This window comes from Tursiops truncatus, chromosome 16 (assembly GCF_011762595.2).
Source record: "Tursiops truncatus isolate mTurTru1 chromosome 16, mTurTru1.mat.Y, whole genome shotgun sequence".
NCBI classification, from domain to species: domain Eukaryota; kingdom Metazoa; phylum Chordata; class Mammalia; order Artiodactyla; family Delphinidae; genus Tursiops; species Tursiops truncatus.
This window is the reverse complement of record NC_047049.1, coordinates 38523256-38540115: the sequence shown is the minus strand read 5'-3', so window position 1 is coordinate 38540115 and position 16860 is coordinate 38523256. Positions and strand designations below refer to the sequence as shown.

General features: G+C 39.2%; 1 protein-coding gene and 1 long non-coding RNA gene across 3 annotated transcripts in view; one reads left to right on the top strand and one right to left on the bottom strand.

The window, feature by feature from the left end:
- Nucleotides 1–16860, bottom strand: part of LOC141276822 (uncharacterized) — a 72869-nt gene that overhangs the window by 25654 nt on the left and 30355 nt on the right. The window lies entirely within an intron of this gene.
- A1CF (APOBEC1 complementation factor) overlaps nt 1–16860 on the top strand; it is a 52141-nt gene that overhangs the window by 28669 nt on the left and 6612 nt on the right. The window contains exons 5-8 of one of the 2 annotated variants that reach the window (XM_019930761.3): nt 1916–2080; nt 8842–8939; nt 13369–13642; nt 15613–15794. In XM_019930761.3, coding sequence (XP_019786320.1) covers nt 1916–2080; nt 8842–8939; nt 13369–13642; nt 15613–15794 — 719 coding nt within the window. Of the gene's footprint in view, nt 1–1915; nt 2081–8841; nt 8940–13368; nt 13643–15588; nt 15795–16860 lie in introns of both variants that reach the window. The other variant, XM_019930754.3, reaches the window with a different exon arrangement.

Here is a 16860-nt window from a genome sequence, read left to right as displayed (position 1 = left end):
CACATCTTCAGGCCTGTGAATGACTTACCGTGGTCCCAGTCTGGAAAGGCAAAAGCCAATGGGCTAGAACAGTGTTCTCAATTTTGGCTGAATTAACTGAGGTGCTTTTCAAAATCCTGAGGCCTAGACCACTTAAATCAGAATTGGAAAAGAGGGTCCAGAGGTCAGTGATGAGATGATTCCCAGGGGAAAATCAAAAGCACTGATTTGTAATATTTTTCGATTTCTATACTGTTAACGCTCCCACTGTGGCTCATTTCAAGCCACCAAGGTGACATCAATTGACTCACAAAATTCTGAAAATTTAACAGTCTATTCTTGCAGGTAGAAAGGACCTGAGTCCAGCACACACAGTGGAATCCATATTTTTGTAAGCTCTTCTACTGTGGGGCCAAGATTGAGAACCACTGAGCTACAGAAACCAGAGTCACCTGGGAGCCTTAGGGTTTTTGGGATAAGACCCTTAGTAAAGTCTATGTAAAGCATAGAAAGGAAGGGAATGGAATAAAACGGAAAGGAGATGTAGAAGGGGAGTGGAAAGGAGGGGGAAAAGAGTGATGGAGAAAACTATCGTCTGGGCTACAAGGCAGAACAAGGTAGCCAGCCAACTGGGATAGCAGGAGCCAGCCTCCCGCTAACTCACTGGGATTTGCTAACTCATTAGGATGCATCTATCCTTTGTTTGAGTTTTAGAATGTCAATGCCACAGATGCTTTCATTGACTGGTTTTTGTTTGTTTGTTTGTTTTTTGCGGTACGCGGGCCTCTCACTGTTGTGGCCTCTCCCGTTGTGGAGCACAGGCTCCGGACGCGCAGGCTCAGTGGCCATGGCTCACGGGCCCAGCCGCTCCACAGCATGTGGGATCTTCCCGGACCGAGGCACGAACCCATGTCCCCTGCATCGGCAGGCGGACTCTCAACCACTGCGCCACCAGGGAAGCCCCAACTGACTGTTTTTTAAGGAATAAAAAGATGCATTTTGATTAAAAATACTTGCCTCTTGTGTAATATTTAAACATTTCCAATCAAATTAAGAAATTGAGTTGACCCTCACCCTCCTCTCATCACTTCAACATGGATCTGTACTGTGTAGGGAGGGGTACAGGGGTTGAGTAACAAAAAACAAAAGGGAGCAGTGGAGAAGTGAAATAGATCTGGGTAAGGTATCCTCTCAAAAGCTCATTTCCTCTTCTGTAAAATTGGGAAAGTCATTCCCCTCCCCACAGAGTTACTATGACTGAGAGAATATGGGAAACACACAGTGGAGTGCAAGACAATAAATTGCAGTTATATAGGAATATAAATATATATGTAGTCATGGATAACAGCTACCCTTTCACGATGAGTTCAATTTCCCATCATAGACTCTTCATTGCTCTTTGTCTTAATTTGGAAAATAATAATAACTTTTTCTCCAGATTTCTGAGTTGTCTATGTTCTGACAAAGCAAGAACTAGGAGGGAATATATTTGATCAGAGCTCTGACCGAGTGTAAGCGACCGAAAACAAACTAGGGGTACCTGAGCCCTACCCACCCTTCACATGCACCATTTTTGGACGGCTCAGTGGTGGTACCTAATCACTCAGATTCCAACCGCAGCACATATACTTCCTAATGACCTTTCTAATGCTTCAGGAAGCTAGACTCTATGTCTGAGCCCTAAATCCATTCTTTTCCTAAACCACGTTCGAGTTCCGTTTATACCTTATCATTATAATAAGCCTCTTGTCATACAGAACTCCCTTCTAGCCAGGTCTTATTTGAAATGTCTCTTAAAATCAATAATCACCTCTTTTAATATTAGTCTTCTTGCTCAATCAAGACCTCAAGGTTCAATTTAAAAGTCCATTAGTATGAACTGAGATGATGTCCTAATTTCTATATAATTAATCGTACTTGTGATCTTTCTCAACAGGAAGAATTCAGTTATGGGGACATCCTATTGCAGTAGACTGGGCAGAACCAGAAGTAGAAGTTGATGAAGACACAATGTCTTCCGTAAAAATCCTATATGTAAGAAACCTAATGCTGTCTACCTCTGAAGAGATGATTGAGAAAGAATTCAACAATATTAAACCAGGTAGGACATACCAGACAACATTACTTTTTCAAAACATACTTTAAAAACACTTATGCTTGGGCTTCCCTGGTGGCGCAGTGGTTGGGAGTCCGCCTGCCGATGCACGGGACGGGGGTTCGTGCCCCAGTCCGGGAGGATCCCGCGTGCCGCGGAGTGGCGGGGCCCGTGAGCCATGGCCGCTGAGCCTGCGCGTCCGGAGCCTGTGCTCTGCAGCGGGAGAGGCCGCAGCAGTGAGAGGCCCGCGTACCGCCAAAAAACAAAACAAACAAACAAAAATCACTTATGCTTGTGATGACTTCCTGTATCTTTAAATAAGATAGCTTTCACTTACTCTCATAATTGCATAGACTATTAAAACTATATTCCTACCTTTGGATAAGAAAATAGGGACCTAAGGTCCTATAACATTTATTGATATTATAATTGTACATGTTTCTGTGTGATTACTTAATGAATACATATTTCCTTCATTAAACTATAAATTCCATGAGTTCTTTTTGTTTCTATTGTCTCCTCAGCTCCTGTCTGTGTGCCTGGGACTTAGTAGGTGCTCAATAAATATTAACTGTGTTAATGAATGCATGGCCATAACTATAGATCTAATGCAGGTTTCTCAACCTCAGTATTCTTGACATTTTTGGCCAGATAATTCTTGGCTGTGGGGGTCTGTCCTGTGCAGTCCATTGTGTAATAACAAAAAATGTCTCTGGACATTTTTATAATTTTGTAATTTTTGTAACCAAAAATGTCTCTAGACATTTTTGTGCCTGGGAAGGCAGATTGCCCCCACATGGAATATGATTGTGACTTTAGGTACATAAGTAAGGAGGTGACAGTTTGTTCTAGGAAACTAATTTGGGTGAAGAGAAAGCAAAAAGGAAAGTGGAGAAGAATAATTACTGTTCATTTTGTCAATACTTTTCATTATCAATTTTAAGCCATGAGATTGACTCCCTATCTCTTTATTTCTCATTTAGAAACTGCAACACTGAGACAAGTAAAACATTTTAAGAAACAATGTCCAAACAAGCATTTCCCAAAGCCAGTTCTGCATAACATTAATTCTATTAACTGTTAGTAGATGTTACTGATAAAAGGGGTCCATGGTCAAATAAGTTTGTTAACAACAGATTCAGCAAAAGTAAAGGTTTGTTTGCTTGTGGGACTTATCAGAATCCTTCATCTTCTACTTTGCTTTGGAAGTCTCCAGAAGGAGAGTTGTAGGATAACTCACTCCCCAATTTGGGGGCCATGGATCCCAGTTTTTGGCAGATCTTCTTGTGGTATTAGCACGCTTTGGAGCATATTAGTCTAAGTTTATCACTGTGGTGACATCTTTCCATAAATGAGAATTTCTCAGGCAGTAACTCTCTAGATTGTTGATAAGCATGGGCTATGATGCCATCATCTTAAAACTGCCTGAGGATATTCACTTCACATAGTCATGTTGCCTGTTTCCAACTCTGGTTGCTCTGTCAGTTATAATAGAATAAATTGATAATTAATTCTAAAGGTAATTAGTAAGGTTATCATTTCTCCCTTTTTAAAGATTCATCAGAGATTTGTCTTTTTCCAGCCCTCAGGAACTCTGCCTTCCCTGCTACTTTAGTATAACGGTGTGGCTCAACAACCCTATGATGTAGGGTACCTTACTACTTCCATTATTTTAAAGATAAGAAAACCAAGACCCAGAGCAGATAAGTAGCTTGCCCAGGGTCATACAACCAGCACACAACCAGCAAGTGGCAGATTCCGGACGTGAATCCAGGTCTGGTTAACAGCATGTTCTTAACATCTCTAGGACCCTGTGCTCTGTGCTTATTCCATTCACTCACTCATTCATTCACCTGTCATTGCTTCAGTAGCTCATGGGTGCCAGGCACAGTGGGAGGAGCTAACAGGTATGATGTGTGTGTGTGGAAGGAGTTTAAGATGCTCCAGAAGAATAACAGCAATGGCAGCCTAACTCCCGAGGTGTAGAGAAGACTCATGTTTAGGAGAACTGACGTATAATTGCAGATCTGAAAGTTGATGCAGTTATGAGCATAAGAACTGATCTGTGAATGTATAAGCATTGCTCCACCATGACTTTAAGTTGATTTTCTTCCTTCCCATAGTGAATACTACTTCTTATTTTTATGTAATTAAAACATTACTCCTTGAAGTAAGTCAGAAAGAGAAAAACAAACACTGTATGCTAATACATATATATGGAATCTAAAAAAAATGGATCTGATGAACCTAGGGACAGGACAGGAATAAAGACACAGATGTAGAGAACGGACTTGAGGACACCGGGGATGGGGGAAGGGTAAGCTGGGACAAAGTGAGAGAGTGGCATGGACATATATACACTACCAAATGTAAAACAGCTAGTGGGAAGCAGCTGCATAGCACAGGGAGATCAGCTCAGTGCTTTGTGACCACCTAGAGGGGTGGGATAGGGAGGGTGGCAGGGAGATGCAAGAGGGAGGGGATATGGGGATATATGTATATGTATAGCTGATTCACTTTGTTATACAGCAGAAACTAACACAATATTGTAAAACAATTATACTACAATAAAGATGTTTTAAAAAATTACTCTTTTTAGGGGGGAAAGGCTGGAATGAGAAACTACTAAAAGGCTTCTTCCTTTCATAGTCACTGGCTATCAGCTTTCCCAGTCTGTGTGTTGAAGAGAGACAAGTGTCCAGGCCCTTTTAATTATAATGAAAATAATAAATGCCAGGTCTCTCTCTCTCTCTCTCTCTCTCTCTCGCTCTCTCTCTCTCTCTCTCTCTCTCTCTCGCTCTTGCTCTCTCTCTCTCTCTCTCTCTCTGGCTGAGGACAACTCTCAGGGCTCCATAACGATGTGTGGCTGCTTCTTGGCACTCTGCAGAAGAAAATGAATTGCAAAGGGTGGACTACTAGCAGACATCTGCTGTATTGGGGAAAAACAAAGTCAGAGCTAACCAGTTTCTCTTCCAGTGGAAAGGATGTGTTTATACTTACCTAGAAAAATTTGAGAAACAGAAAAATAACTCTTTAAAAATTCTATTGAAAGTTTGGATCCCTCGGAGGATCCTGAATATTCCCTGCAAATATTTATCAATGTATTATTTTAACCCTGATTAACCTGAAAATATTATATCGGTACTCAGAGAAATAAATGACAATCAGAACAAAAACTGGGGCCTGAAAATGTTTGTTCTTCCCCAGTGTAGCCTAAGGGTATCTGCTGAAATTCCAATTATAGTCATTCTATAAAATCTGATTTTCCTAAAGGGGTTTACCTTCAGAATCACCTGGAGGGCTTGTTAAAACAGATTGCTGGCCCTGCCCCCTGAGTTTCACATTCAGTACGTCTAGGGTGGGGCCCAAGCACTTGCATTTCCATTAAGTTCTAGGTGAAGCTGATACTGCAGGTCTGGGGACCACACTTTGGGAACCATGACCCTCTGAAAGTCTCCCCTTGGGATTGCAGATGTGTTTGTCTTCAGGTAATTGATGTGTCTCTGACAAGTTGGTAATGAACAGAGTAACTGTTTTCCAGTTCTCTGCATTATGAGTCTTACGGATGACCACTGGTATTTTATTGCCTCACCCTCTGCCAAATGAGGATCAATCAATAATCAAACTCCTATGCACAAAGAAGGAACATATTAAAATAAGCCATATGTTGAATACTATTGTAGAGAATACAAGCTTTTATGATAAAAACTCTCACTTCCTAATTTGTCTGCTTCATGAGGTTAAATTTTCACATCTTAAGATTTCTAGGACTTCCCTGGTGGTGCAGTGGTTAAGAATCCACCTGCCAATGCAGGGGACACGGGTTCTATCCCTGGTCTGGGAATATCCCACATGCCGCAGAGCAACTAAGCCCATGCGCCACAACTACTGAGCCTGCGTGCCACAACTACTGAGCCCACACACGACAACTGAGCCTGCACACTACCACTACTGAGCCTGTGCTCTAGAGCCTGTGAGCCACAACTACTGAGCCTGCATGCCATAACTACTGAAGCCCGTGTGCCTAGAGCCCATGCTCCACAACAAGAAAAGCCACTGCAGTGAGAAGTCCGTGCACCGCAACGAAGAGTAGCCCCTGCTAGCCGCAACTAGAGAAAGCCCGCGCACAGCAACAAAAACCCAACACAGCCAAAAATAAATAAATAAAATAAAGTTAAAGGAAAAAAAAAAGATTTCCAAAAGCATGTGTGGCTAGACATTACTGTTCAAAAATGCAAGCTGATTTCAATATCTACAAGCAGAATTTGAGAACATCAAAATCCATTATCATCTGAAGTGCCACCTAACTAATGTGAATGATAGGAGTTGGAGTGTGAATTGACTGATAATATTTGCTCATCCTCTGTGCCCAGGTCCCACTCGGTTTCAGTGCCTGGGGGCCCCAGAGGGCCCTACTCGGTTTCAGGCCCTGTGTACAAAACACTAGGTAGGATCTAGGGTAAAGACAATACCAAAATGCCTCTGGGAGATAACAGTGGAGCCTGGGTGGAGGATGGCACTGGTGGATGAATGGGGCAAACACTGGAAAGGTAAAGGTCCTCATTGGCCCACATTTTACTTAATTTCCAAGATAAGCCATAAGGTTAAGTCACAATAATTACCCCACTTGACACTGAAGGAATAAAGGGACCAGGTTAGAAGTTCGGTTAATCACATGTCTCATGGTTCATGGTCTCAAATACCTTTATTTATTTTCAGCTTAGCCAGACCATTTTGCTCTGTACAACCACTATCATAAGAAGTCATGGGTTGAATGCTGAGGGGTGAGAGAATAGAAGTACTGCAATATTTTTAAATTATCCTTCCATTAGGACCCTACTATTATTGCAAAGGAAGACAGTTTATAGCCATTGAACCACATGATAGAGTAGAAGCCTAATTGCCTTTGTGACCTTGAACCTAAGAGGGTAGATAACTGAACTTTGACAGGGAGAGGGGAAAAAGAGGACTTCTCTCCTCTCTTCTGGTCCTCCCTGGCATGGGGTCCCATCCTAGGCTGTCTCTGGAAACTAGATAGAAGAAAACCTGTTCTCTCAAGATATACCCAAGAGACTATAACTAAAAGGTGGTAATTTACATGCTAAACTAACAGGTTAATGTTAAACAAGTTTCCATCTTACCTTCACTCTAGGCAAAAGTTCTATTTTTAAAATTGAGTAAGCAACATTTCATAATAAAATGTAAAGCTCAACCACCTCAGTAGAACTTTATTTTTACACATTACCATCAACATGGTCAGCAATCCCTCTACATAAAAATAGGATAGTTTGACTTGTTATTTTTTTATTACACGAATAATATAAATAAGCCTTGTTAATATTTGTAGAATACTGGAGAATATAAATTAAAATATCAAAGTCCCCTGTCTTCTCCCCAACTCTTCTCCCCATTCCTGAAGTAACCCCTACTAATGGTCTGATATTTGTCCTTCCAGTTCTCTTTCTGTGTGTGTGTGTGTATTCATATTTATGTGCACATGTATGCCAGTTGGGATTTTTAAAAACATAAATGCTATGATATTATACTTATTATTTTGTAAATTTTTAAATTTAACAACAGGCTCTGAATCTTTCCATGTATACATAGGCCTATTTGTTCTCTTTAAAGACTCCTTAGTGCTATTTAATAAGAATAGGGCTTCCCTGGTGGCGCAGTGGTTGAGAGTCTGCCTGCCGATGCAGGGGACACGGGTTCGCGCCCGGTCCGGGAAGATCCTACATGCTGTGGAGCGGCTGGGCCCGTGAGCCATGGCCGCTGAGCCTGCGCGTCCAGAGCCTGTGCTCCGCAACGAGAGAGGCCACAACAGTGAGAGGCCCGCGTACCGCAAAAAAAAAAAAAAAACAAGAATATACCAAATTTAATCACTCTCATGAAATTGGACATTGTTTTATTTTTGCTATTTCAACTGATGTATAATTAATACCTCTATGCATGACCTTTTTGCATATGTGTGAATGCTTCTGTAAAAGAGATACCTTAAGGTAGAATTAGTAGATATCTACATTGTTTCCTACTTTTAGATATTATGAACAGCATCATAAGGAACTATCTTGGTTTTCAGATGTTCTTTCACAAACTATTTTTTGTTTGTTTGTTTTGATCAAGAGAGTAAGAGATAAGCAGATGGGAGATCTGAGTTCTAGTTCCTAGCTATGTGAACTCATAAATCTCGCATACCTTATCAGAACCTTACATTCCAAATCATTAAGTTAAAAATAAATAGATTAAGGTAAAATGAATTAAAAATTAAATTATTACTAAAGTCTCTCCTAACTCTAACACTTTTTATTATATAAATCAAAAGAGACAAGGTATTTTTCTGGGGAAAAAGCCATAAAATTTAAAAGGTAATTACCTAAATATATATTTATAATATGACCAATAATTGAATTCAACTCAATAATATTTTACCATGTATAAGTTACTATCTTTTATATTATATAATATACAAAACAAGATACCATTCCTACCCTCAAAGATCTTATAATCTAGGAAGTGGAAACACAAATCCACAACAAATTATAATAAGGCAGAATATAAGTATTATTTAAAAATTAGAAAAAAATATTCTGTTGAATGTGCAGAATTTTAAACCTGGACACAGGAAATATTTTCAATGACCTCCTTACTTAAATAGAGTCTCCAAAAAAAAAGGATAAAATATTCTTGGAAGCCAAATGCTTAAATATATCATGTTCAATGCTATCTCAGGTTTGCTAATGGGGCTACTTTCAATCTGCTTCCAGGTGCTGTGGAGAGGGTAAAGAAAATCCGAGACTATGCTTTCGTGCACTTCACTAACAGAGAAGATGCGGTGGAGGCTATGAAAGCTTTAAATGGGAAGGTAATGTAGGACAAAGAAAAAATATGTACAGGTTCCATCAAAGTTTGGTGTGGAAGTTTTATTCAAGGGAACAGTCCTGCAAGTCCTTCTTACTCAGCCTTCCTCCATCTCTGACATGGCTGCCTCAATCCATCTAAGATGAACAAAAGAGAAGTGATGGAAAATACAATGGAGATGTGGCTCATATGTCCAATTCTATCTCTAATTTTGGCTGATTTGGGCATGTCATTGGCCCTCAATTTCTTTACAAAGAGAGAGTTGGAGTGGATTATCCCGAGGTGTTTTTCCCAATTCAGTTTTCTCTATTTCAAAGAAACTATCACCTTCGTAGTGCAGGATTTTGGAGGCTGATAATCTAAAAAGATGTTAAGGTTATCATTTTGCCCTCAGAGTTTGATCTTCCAAACTCTGGAGGCCTTGGAATCTCTTCCCCTTGCCAAGAGTAAGGTCTGGGGAAAACTCAAATACTATATCCTTACTTCTGATTTGTATATAGAAACCAATATAATATTTACTTATTACTCCAATAAACATTAAAAGGCTTTTGTAGACCACTTATCATGCTAAATAATGTTTGGGATACAAAAAGGATCAAACCAAAGATGTTTATCAAAGGGCTAAAAGTCAGCTGTAAGATTAAGACAAGTATGCAGAACTTTTGCAAAGTCCAGCCAGATAAGTTTTGTTTAGAAAAAAAAAAAAAAGTGGTGAGAATGTTCAAAGGAAAGAGGAGTGGGTCATAAAGAATCAGAAAAACTTCATGGATATGAGAAGATAATATTTAAGAGAAGCCATGAAAGTTGGGCAGAATTCCAAAAGAAAAAACATGGAAAAGGAGAGGTAGTCTCAGACAGAGGCACAGAATTTGGAAAGAGCAAGATACGATTGGAGACAGTAAAAGTAGATTGCTTTGCTACGAACCTAATGCGCATAGGGCTGTTTCACCCGCTGGACCTTGCATCGGTCAGTCCTAATAGGAGACAGTTGGCAAAGGGACTAATTACAAACATGTGAGTGTGGGGTAGGGGAATTAAAAGAGACAGTGCAGGAAACTGGGGCTCACCCACTCCTGAACCCAAGGGGACAAGGGGCTACAGAAGGAACAGGAAATCTAAAGGAGACAGGATTCTAAAGAGCAGGTCTCTGAGAAAAGTAATGAACTTTGGCCAGTGGACACGTCCAGGCCAAGGCGACCTCTCAGAGAGGGAGGCAAGAGAAGAAATAGCTTGAACTCACTGTTTTCTCTCCCTCCAACCTCCTGCCAGGCCTCTCCATTGGCCAAATCCAATCAAAATCCAGAAAGCCCAGGACTCTGAAGAGGATGCCATGCAGAACACCCTCCCGGAGCTGGGAGGCTGGAGACCAGTGGGAAGTGGATCTGGAGGGCAAATAAATGGTCTCCCAGCACAGGCCCTTCAGAAACAGTGGGGCCTGGGCTTATGAGCCTACAGAAGTGTTTGAATCCTGGTGGGGGGTGGGGGAAGTACTGACTCCAAAACACAAAAGGAAAACTGCAGCGCAAAAATTAATGTATATTTAATTGCATATCTATGAAGCAAAACATTATTTCTTCTTCATTGATGATTATATTTATTATCAAAACAATGTTATTACTTTGATAACAGTTTGTAGATTAGTTTCTCAATTTGAAAACATTCTTGAGGGACATATGATGCTTACTGAGAAGGGATCATCATAAATTAAATGCTAAATAAGTACATTGGAATAATCACAATGGAAAAGTATTCAAATTGTTTCCAATTTTTGCAGCTAATATATTTAGAGCTAGATATTTTTATAGCAATGTATACATGTATTATGTAAACACATACTCAGTGTAATTATAAATATATATACTAAATACTATAATAATATTTAACTATAATGTGGTATGGGAAAATCAGAAGTAAGTTTGCCTAGGAACTATGAAGGTTTTTAAGTATACATATGGATATTTATATTTAATTTATTAGACAAGGTGAGGCTTTGAAGTTTTTTTTGTGCAGTGGAGTAATGATCATGTTAACAATTTAGGGAAATTAACCTCTTAAGAATTGAAGTTTCATAGAGTAGAGTGAGCGATGTAATTGGAACTAGTTAAAAAACTATTATAGTCGCTCAAATGGGAAGAAATAAGGGCTTGAATAAGGGTGGGAATGGAATGTAGGAGAGATCTCTATACAAGACTATGGGGGGGTGAATTTAAAGGATAAAGCAACTGATTGTATATAGCAGTGAGAAATAAAGATGAGTCATTATAGGTTTTCAATATAGGAGACCAGAAGAAGGCTGATAGGGGAGTCAAGAAGAGAAAACTATTTGGAAAGAAAGGTGATGAATTGAAGTTTGCACGTGATTATTCTCTTATTCTGTAAATACTTGTGAATGTCTATGACGTGAGAGAAATTTTGCTGGGCTTGTGGCTATATAGGTTAATAAGATATTGTCCTAGATCTTGAAACGTCTAAACCAAATAAGTGAAATACAGTACTGGGTTTAAAACACGGTTAGAGGGGCAGAGTAATGCAGAACAGACTCTATTACAGTAAGAAATTTGACTTTGCAGTTAAAATATTAAAAACATCTCTTGATATGGAAGTTCCTATAAGCAGAGACCTATCTGGGTATCTTATCTTCCTCAAGACAGGACCGAAGACAAAGAATTACATCCAAGGTCTTTAATACTCCAAGTCTGTTTCTTCTAATTACATCAACATCAATATAATAGAGTTGAGTATGAGCTGAATTCTATCTCTCCATGTGGTCCATCTAACGTATTTGATACTGACTCCCGCTACTAAAAAGTAGGGTAGATACATGTAACTAGGAACAAGAGGCGGACCAAAATGATCAGGATGACCATAAAGTACAAATTTTGTCCAGCAGACTTCAGTGATGCAGGAGCCACTGAATCACTCATGAAATCATGAGCTGCTGTGAAAGGGAGTTTTTGCAGGAACGCTTTACATCACTTCTTTTCTTTATAACAAACGACATTCTTATTTGAAAGGAGCCACCAACTGTTTCCTCAAAACACCTTGTCCCTTTGAAATGAAATTCACCCATCTATCAAGTATTTGTTGAGAGCTACCTTTATCTTTTGTGTATGCAAGCAGCACGTAAAAGCAAGTCCCACTTGTAGATGCACACACAGCCATTATCTTCAATATCCAGATCTGGTTACAAAATGTCAGAAACATGTGTCAGAAAACAACACTTCAACAATTCTTGAGGACAAGTTTTAAGTAGTGCCTGACTTGAGAAACTTCAGCACTGCCCTGCCATCCCTGTTTGTTAGTTCCCAGCTGTTCAGCAGATCAAAAGGTTGCTTCATAAGGAAGCGCCTACAGGGGACAATGCAGTACCCTCAATGATTCCTCTTTCTTAAGTAGGGCCCCACTTTTAAGCCTCACTTCTCTTCCAGTAAAAATTCACCTATTGCATAACTGCACCAAGAAGTAAGACACGTACCTGGCTGGCAGCTGGAAAGGCCTGATATGCTGCCCATGCCAAGGTGTTAACAATTGGTAAGATCTTTTATTGGTTTCCTTTTATCTTCATTACACTGTGCTAGGTACTGGAGATTATATTCCATCCATAATTAACCTAAAATTTCTTAGAATAATTATATAAATAGATAATTAAAAATATATATCACATATAAATATTACATAATTCTCTGTCTCAGTAACTGTATTCACTTAATACATTTGTAACTAATATGTCAATAGACAGTGGCCAATTTTTCACTGTCAAACCTGTTGATAGATTATATGCAATTTACCAACAAACCACTCAGGGAAAACTCAGCTGGCACACAAAACAAGAACCTATGAAAAGATAAGATACATATGTCAATGGAAAAAAAGTGCACAATCTAAAAGTTGAGAATTACGTCTTATTCTGTGGATATTCTGAGGACTTCAAGCCCAGGAGACAGCCTCTCAGATAGCTCTAAGGGATTGCTCCAAAGAGGGAAGAGAAGAGCCAGGATATGTAGGAGTTTTTGCAACAAAGACCAGGTGGTTGGAACACCAAAAGATTACTGTTAGTTAAAGAAAGCCAGATATCTCAAGTTAAGGAATTTAGCACTTTCTATGTATAGGAAGATGCAAGAGTCTGTGCTCATTGAAATCATTCCTTTGATATGCACCTCAGCGCTCTTGGGCCAGTATCCTGTGTTTTCACATCCTGAGTTTCCTCAGGATCACCGTTGGGGGAGTATGTAATGTGATGGCTCAATGGCTGCAACGTCCTTTGTTTACTGATATGAGAGGCAATATTTTCCATTCACACATATAAGTGAAACAGTCAGTAAACACAGCAGCAACTAGACTAACACTTAGAAGGAGACGTGTTACTAGGGCTCAGTCACACCTGGCTGTCTTCATGTCTTTTCACATTGCTTTTTCCTTGCTGTCTAAAACAGGTGCTGGATGGGTCCCCCATCGAAGTGACCCTAGCCAAACCAGTGGACAAGGATAGTTATGTTAGGTACACCCGAGGAACAGGTGGAAGGGGCACCATGCTTCAGGGAGAGTACACCTACTCCTTGGGCCATGTTTATGATCCCACCACAGCCTACCTTGGAGCTCCTGTCTTCTATGCCCCCCAGGCCTACACAGCAATTCCCAGCCTTCATTTCCCAGCCACCAAAGGACATCTTGGCAACAGGGCCATTATCAGAGCCCCTTCTGTTAGAGGTAACATTAATCAGCTCTTGCCTTAGAAAAAAACTCTGCGATTTCAAATGCTTTGTATTGCAATAGCCTTAGACAAATTGGACGGGTCCACTGGGAGACAAGAACTGGAAAATTGTTTATTGAAAATCAAATATGATATCAATAGTTTTCCTTCCATATGAATCTTTTTTCACATTACAACTGGTTATTGAAAAAACTTGGTCAGAACATAGTATAAATGAGTCTGATGTACACATCTGATCTTTGCATGGGCCCGTAAAATGTGTACAAACTAAAACTCGGGTCTACAATGATTAGTTTCTTCCTTATCACTGTACTACCATACTGGAGTCATATGTGACTCATTACAAAACTTCCAACTGAGAGCAGTATGGTTCAGTGGAAACCAGTTACCTCAAATATCAAGACACGTGAGTATTGGATGGTGAGTCAGTGCCATCACATCCATATATAAATCACAATTCATCATAAATATATTTAACAGATATATGAGATGCTCTCATCTGATCTCCCCAAGAAATATGTGCTATGCCTTCTAAAACGCCACATTACTAAGGAAATCAACTTGTTTCTCCAGGATATCAGGAAACAAATAGTAAAGTCCAAATAGAAAAATAAAACACAAAAAAAACGCGACCTCAATCTTACTGCCAAACAACACGTTTTCCTGCTGAATCCTGTGAGAATTCCAAATGTTCAAGCAGTTTTCTGAGCTCAGTTATTTCAAAAAATGTAAAAGATAAGGAAAGCATGTTTTATTTTCAAGAAACTGTTTTGTCTCTGCCTAATGGGATCCTTCAGAGTGGTTCTGCTAGGAACCAATGCCTACAGAATCTCAGATCTGTCTGCCAAATATGACACCAGTCTGAGCAATTCAACAGCAAACTGTGTACTTAATTCTATTCTTGGGTTTGACTAGAAGCAAAGGGGCATGTCCAGATTACTGTGAAAACAATTATCTTACTGTGTTTTACTATTTTTCAGGAGAACTGAATTGACCATCCTAGGAACTCTAGTCTTCAACAGCCTTAAAATTTCCATACTCATAATACTCCACCCAAAATTGTAATGTAAAAGAAATCTTCAGGATTTCCTTCAAGATGATCTGTCTATAGGTTTGATAATTATGTCATTAAAACACTGTACATTTATAATCTAAAATCGCATCATTAAACAATCCCTACATTAAGTATAAGTTGTCAACCAGTTGTAATGTAGGAAAAAAACAAACTTCACTCCAAGGGAAAAAATACCTGTCTTATAACAAGAAAGGAATCAATGAATGATATTCATGGATGAAGGGTAATCAATTTAATTTTTTATCTCTTTATGCCACCAATAGGAAATCAAAGTAGCAATGTGGCAAAACAAAAAATCAAAAGGAATCTATTAATGAAACTCAATGGAAATTTAAGCCTCACATTGATAGAATATAAGAGAGAAAATGGTGAGTTTTAAAACACATTTTCTAAATGTTGGTTTTCCAGCAGGCCATCACGAATGGAATATTAGGGAAACTAGAATTCATTTCTAATTTACTGATCAAAGACAAAAAGGCAAGACTTATTTTAATACATGTGGTCATATTATGCTGGGATGTTTTAATAAATACCTTCCCAACATTTATCAGTCTACAGAAAACGTCAACGAAAGGTTAACTGAAGAGATAAATTGCAAAATTTCTCTGTACCAAAGCTTTAAAGTTGCACGTGTACTTATCCATAGCTTTGATAGTATTGCTTTCTTCTACAGACAGTTAAAAAAAAAAAAGGACACCTGTGGTGAACCCTATCTTATGTTGAGTTTCATTACATTAGAATCCTGGAGTTTTCTATCTGTCTTCAAGGAAATAATCAATGTGACTTGGGCTAACTTTTCCATTACAGTAAGATTCAGGGTGATTTTCTGGTGGTTTGATTCGGTTTAATGCCTTCTTACATTCCTAGAAATTTACATGAATGTACCTGTAGGGGCTGCGGGAGTGAGAGGACTGGGCGGCCGTGGCTATTTGGCTTACACAGGCCTGGGTCGAGGATACCAGGTCAAAGGAGACAAGAGAGAAGACAAACTCTATGATCTTTTGCCTGGGATGGAGCTCACCCCAATGAATCCTGTCACTTTAAAACCCCAAGGAATTAAACTTGCTCCACAGGTAGGTAACGTTATTCCAGAGATAGCTTGGATAGTTTGTATAAGTTGGGCCAGAGACCATCATTCACCATTTGTCAAAGGATTTGACTTGATCCCTACTTCAGCTGCTGTTTTGTTTTGTTTTATTAAATAGATATAGCGGCCAATCAACATAATGTACTGTGAGAGAAAAGTGGGTGTTGAGTACAATTGTTTCATTTTAGACTCTTTTTTTTAAAATTATGAAATTTGACATCTTAAGTAATCTTCCACTGAAATGCAAGGATTCTGAGCACTACCAGGAATGATCAACCAATACCTTAAATGAGAATAAAATGAAGCAAGGCTGGTTGGCAAATGAAGAGCACTCATGACAGGGAATGAACAGATCATTTAGAACATCTTTCCTTGGAAGCCCTGTGTCCAAGAGAAAACACTGTGCTATCTCTGGTGCATCATTACTCATATTAACTATAAGATGCCATCAGCCATATCGAATCAAGTCATCTACAATGACTGTATTTGGGCAGTAACATTAAGGTAAATTTTTTGCTTTCACTTCACAATTCTAAGTTTCCATGTTTCTGCATGAGGCTATGATTTTATTATCGGAAAGTTAAAAGTTATAAAAGTTGTTCCAGTACGGAAACTGAACAACAGGGTTAAAAATAAAACAAAACAGGATCTGTGTTAACCCTTACACTGTCCCCTCTGGACATGCAGTACATGCTGGACTCTCTGCAGAGACACTTTGGCTGAATAATCAATATTCAGTTGTTCAGAGTGACAGTTTGCATATCCTAAAGGAAAATTCCCAACTCCCACCCCAAAGGTATAAGCCCCAAATTTATGGGAGTAGCCTTATGATTGCAATCAAGTAGAAAACTTGATTTTCTAAAATCTCATCTTGACTGGGTTTTTTTGTTTGTTTTTGGTGTATTAATGGCTTTCTTATACATACGAATTAGCTCATCTACAGTTTCTGCTACCCCTCCCCATACAATTCTTTTTTAAGGGATGCCTATCAGAGTGGTAAATAGTAATCATGTGTCTGTTCAAAAACCATATGGGGGGCACACATTATGCAC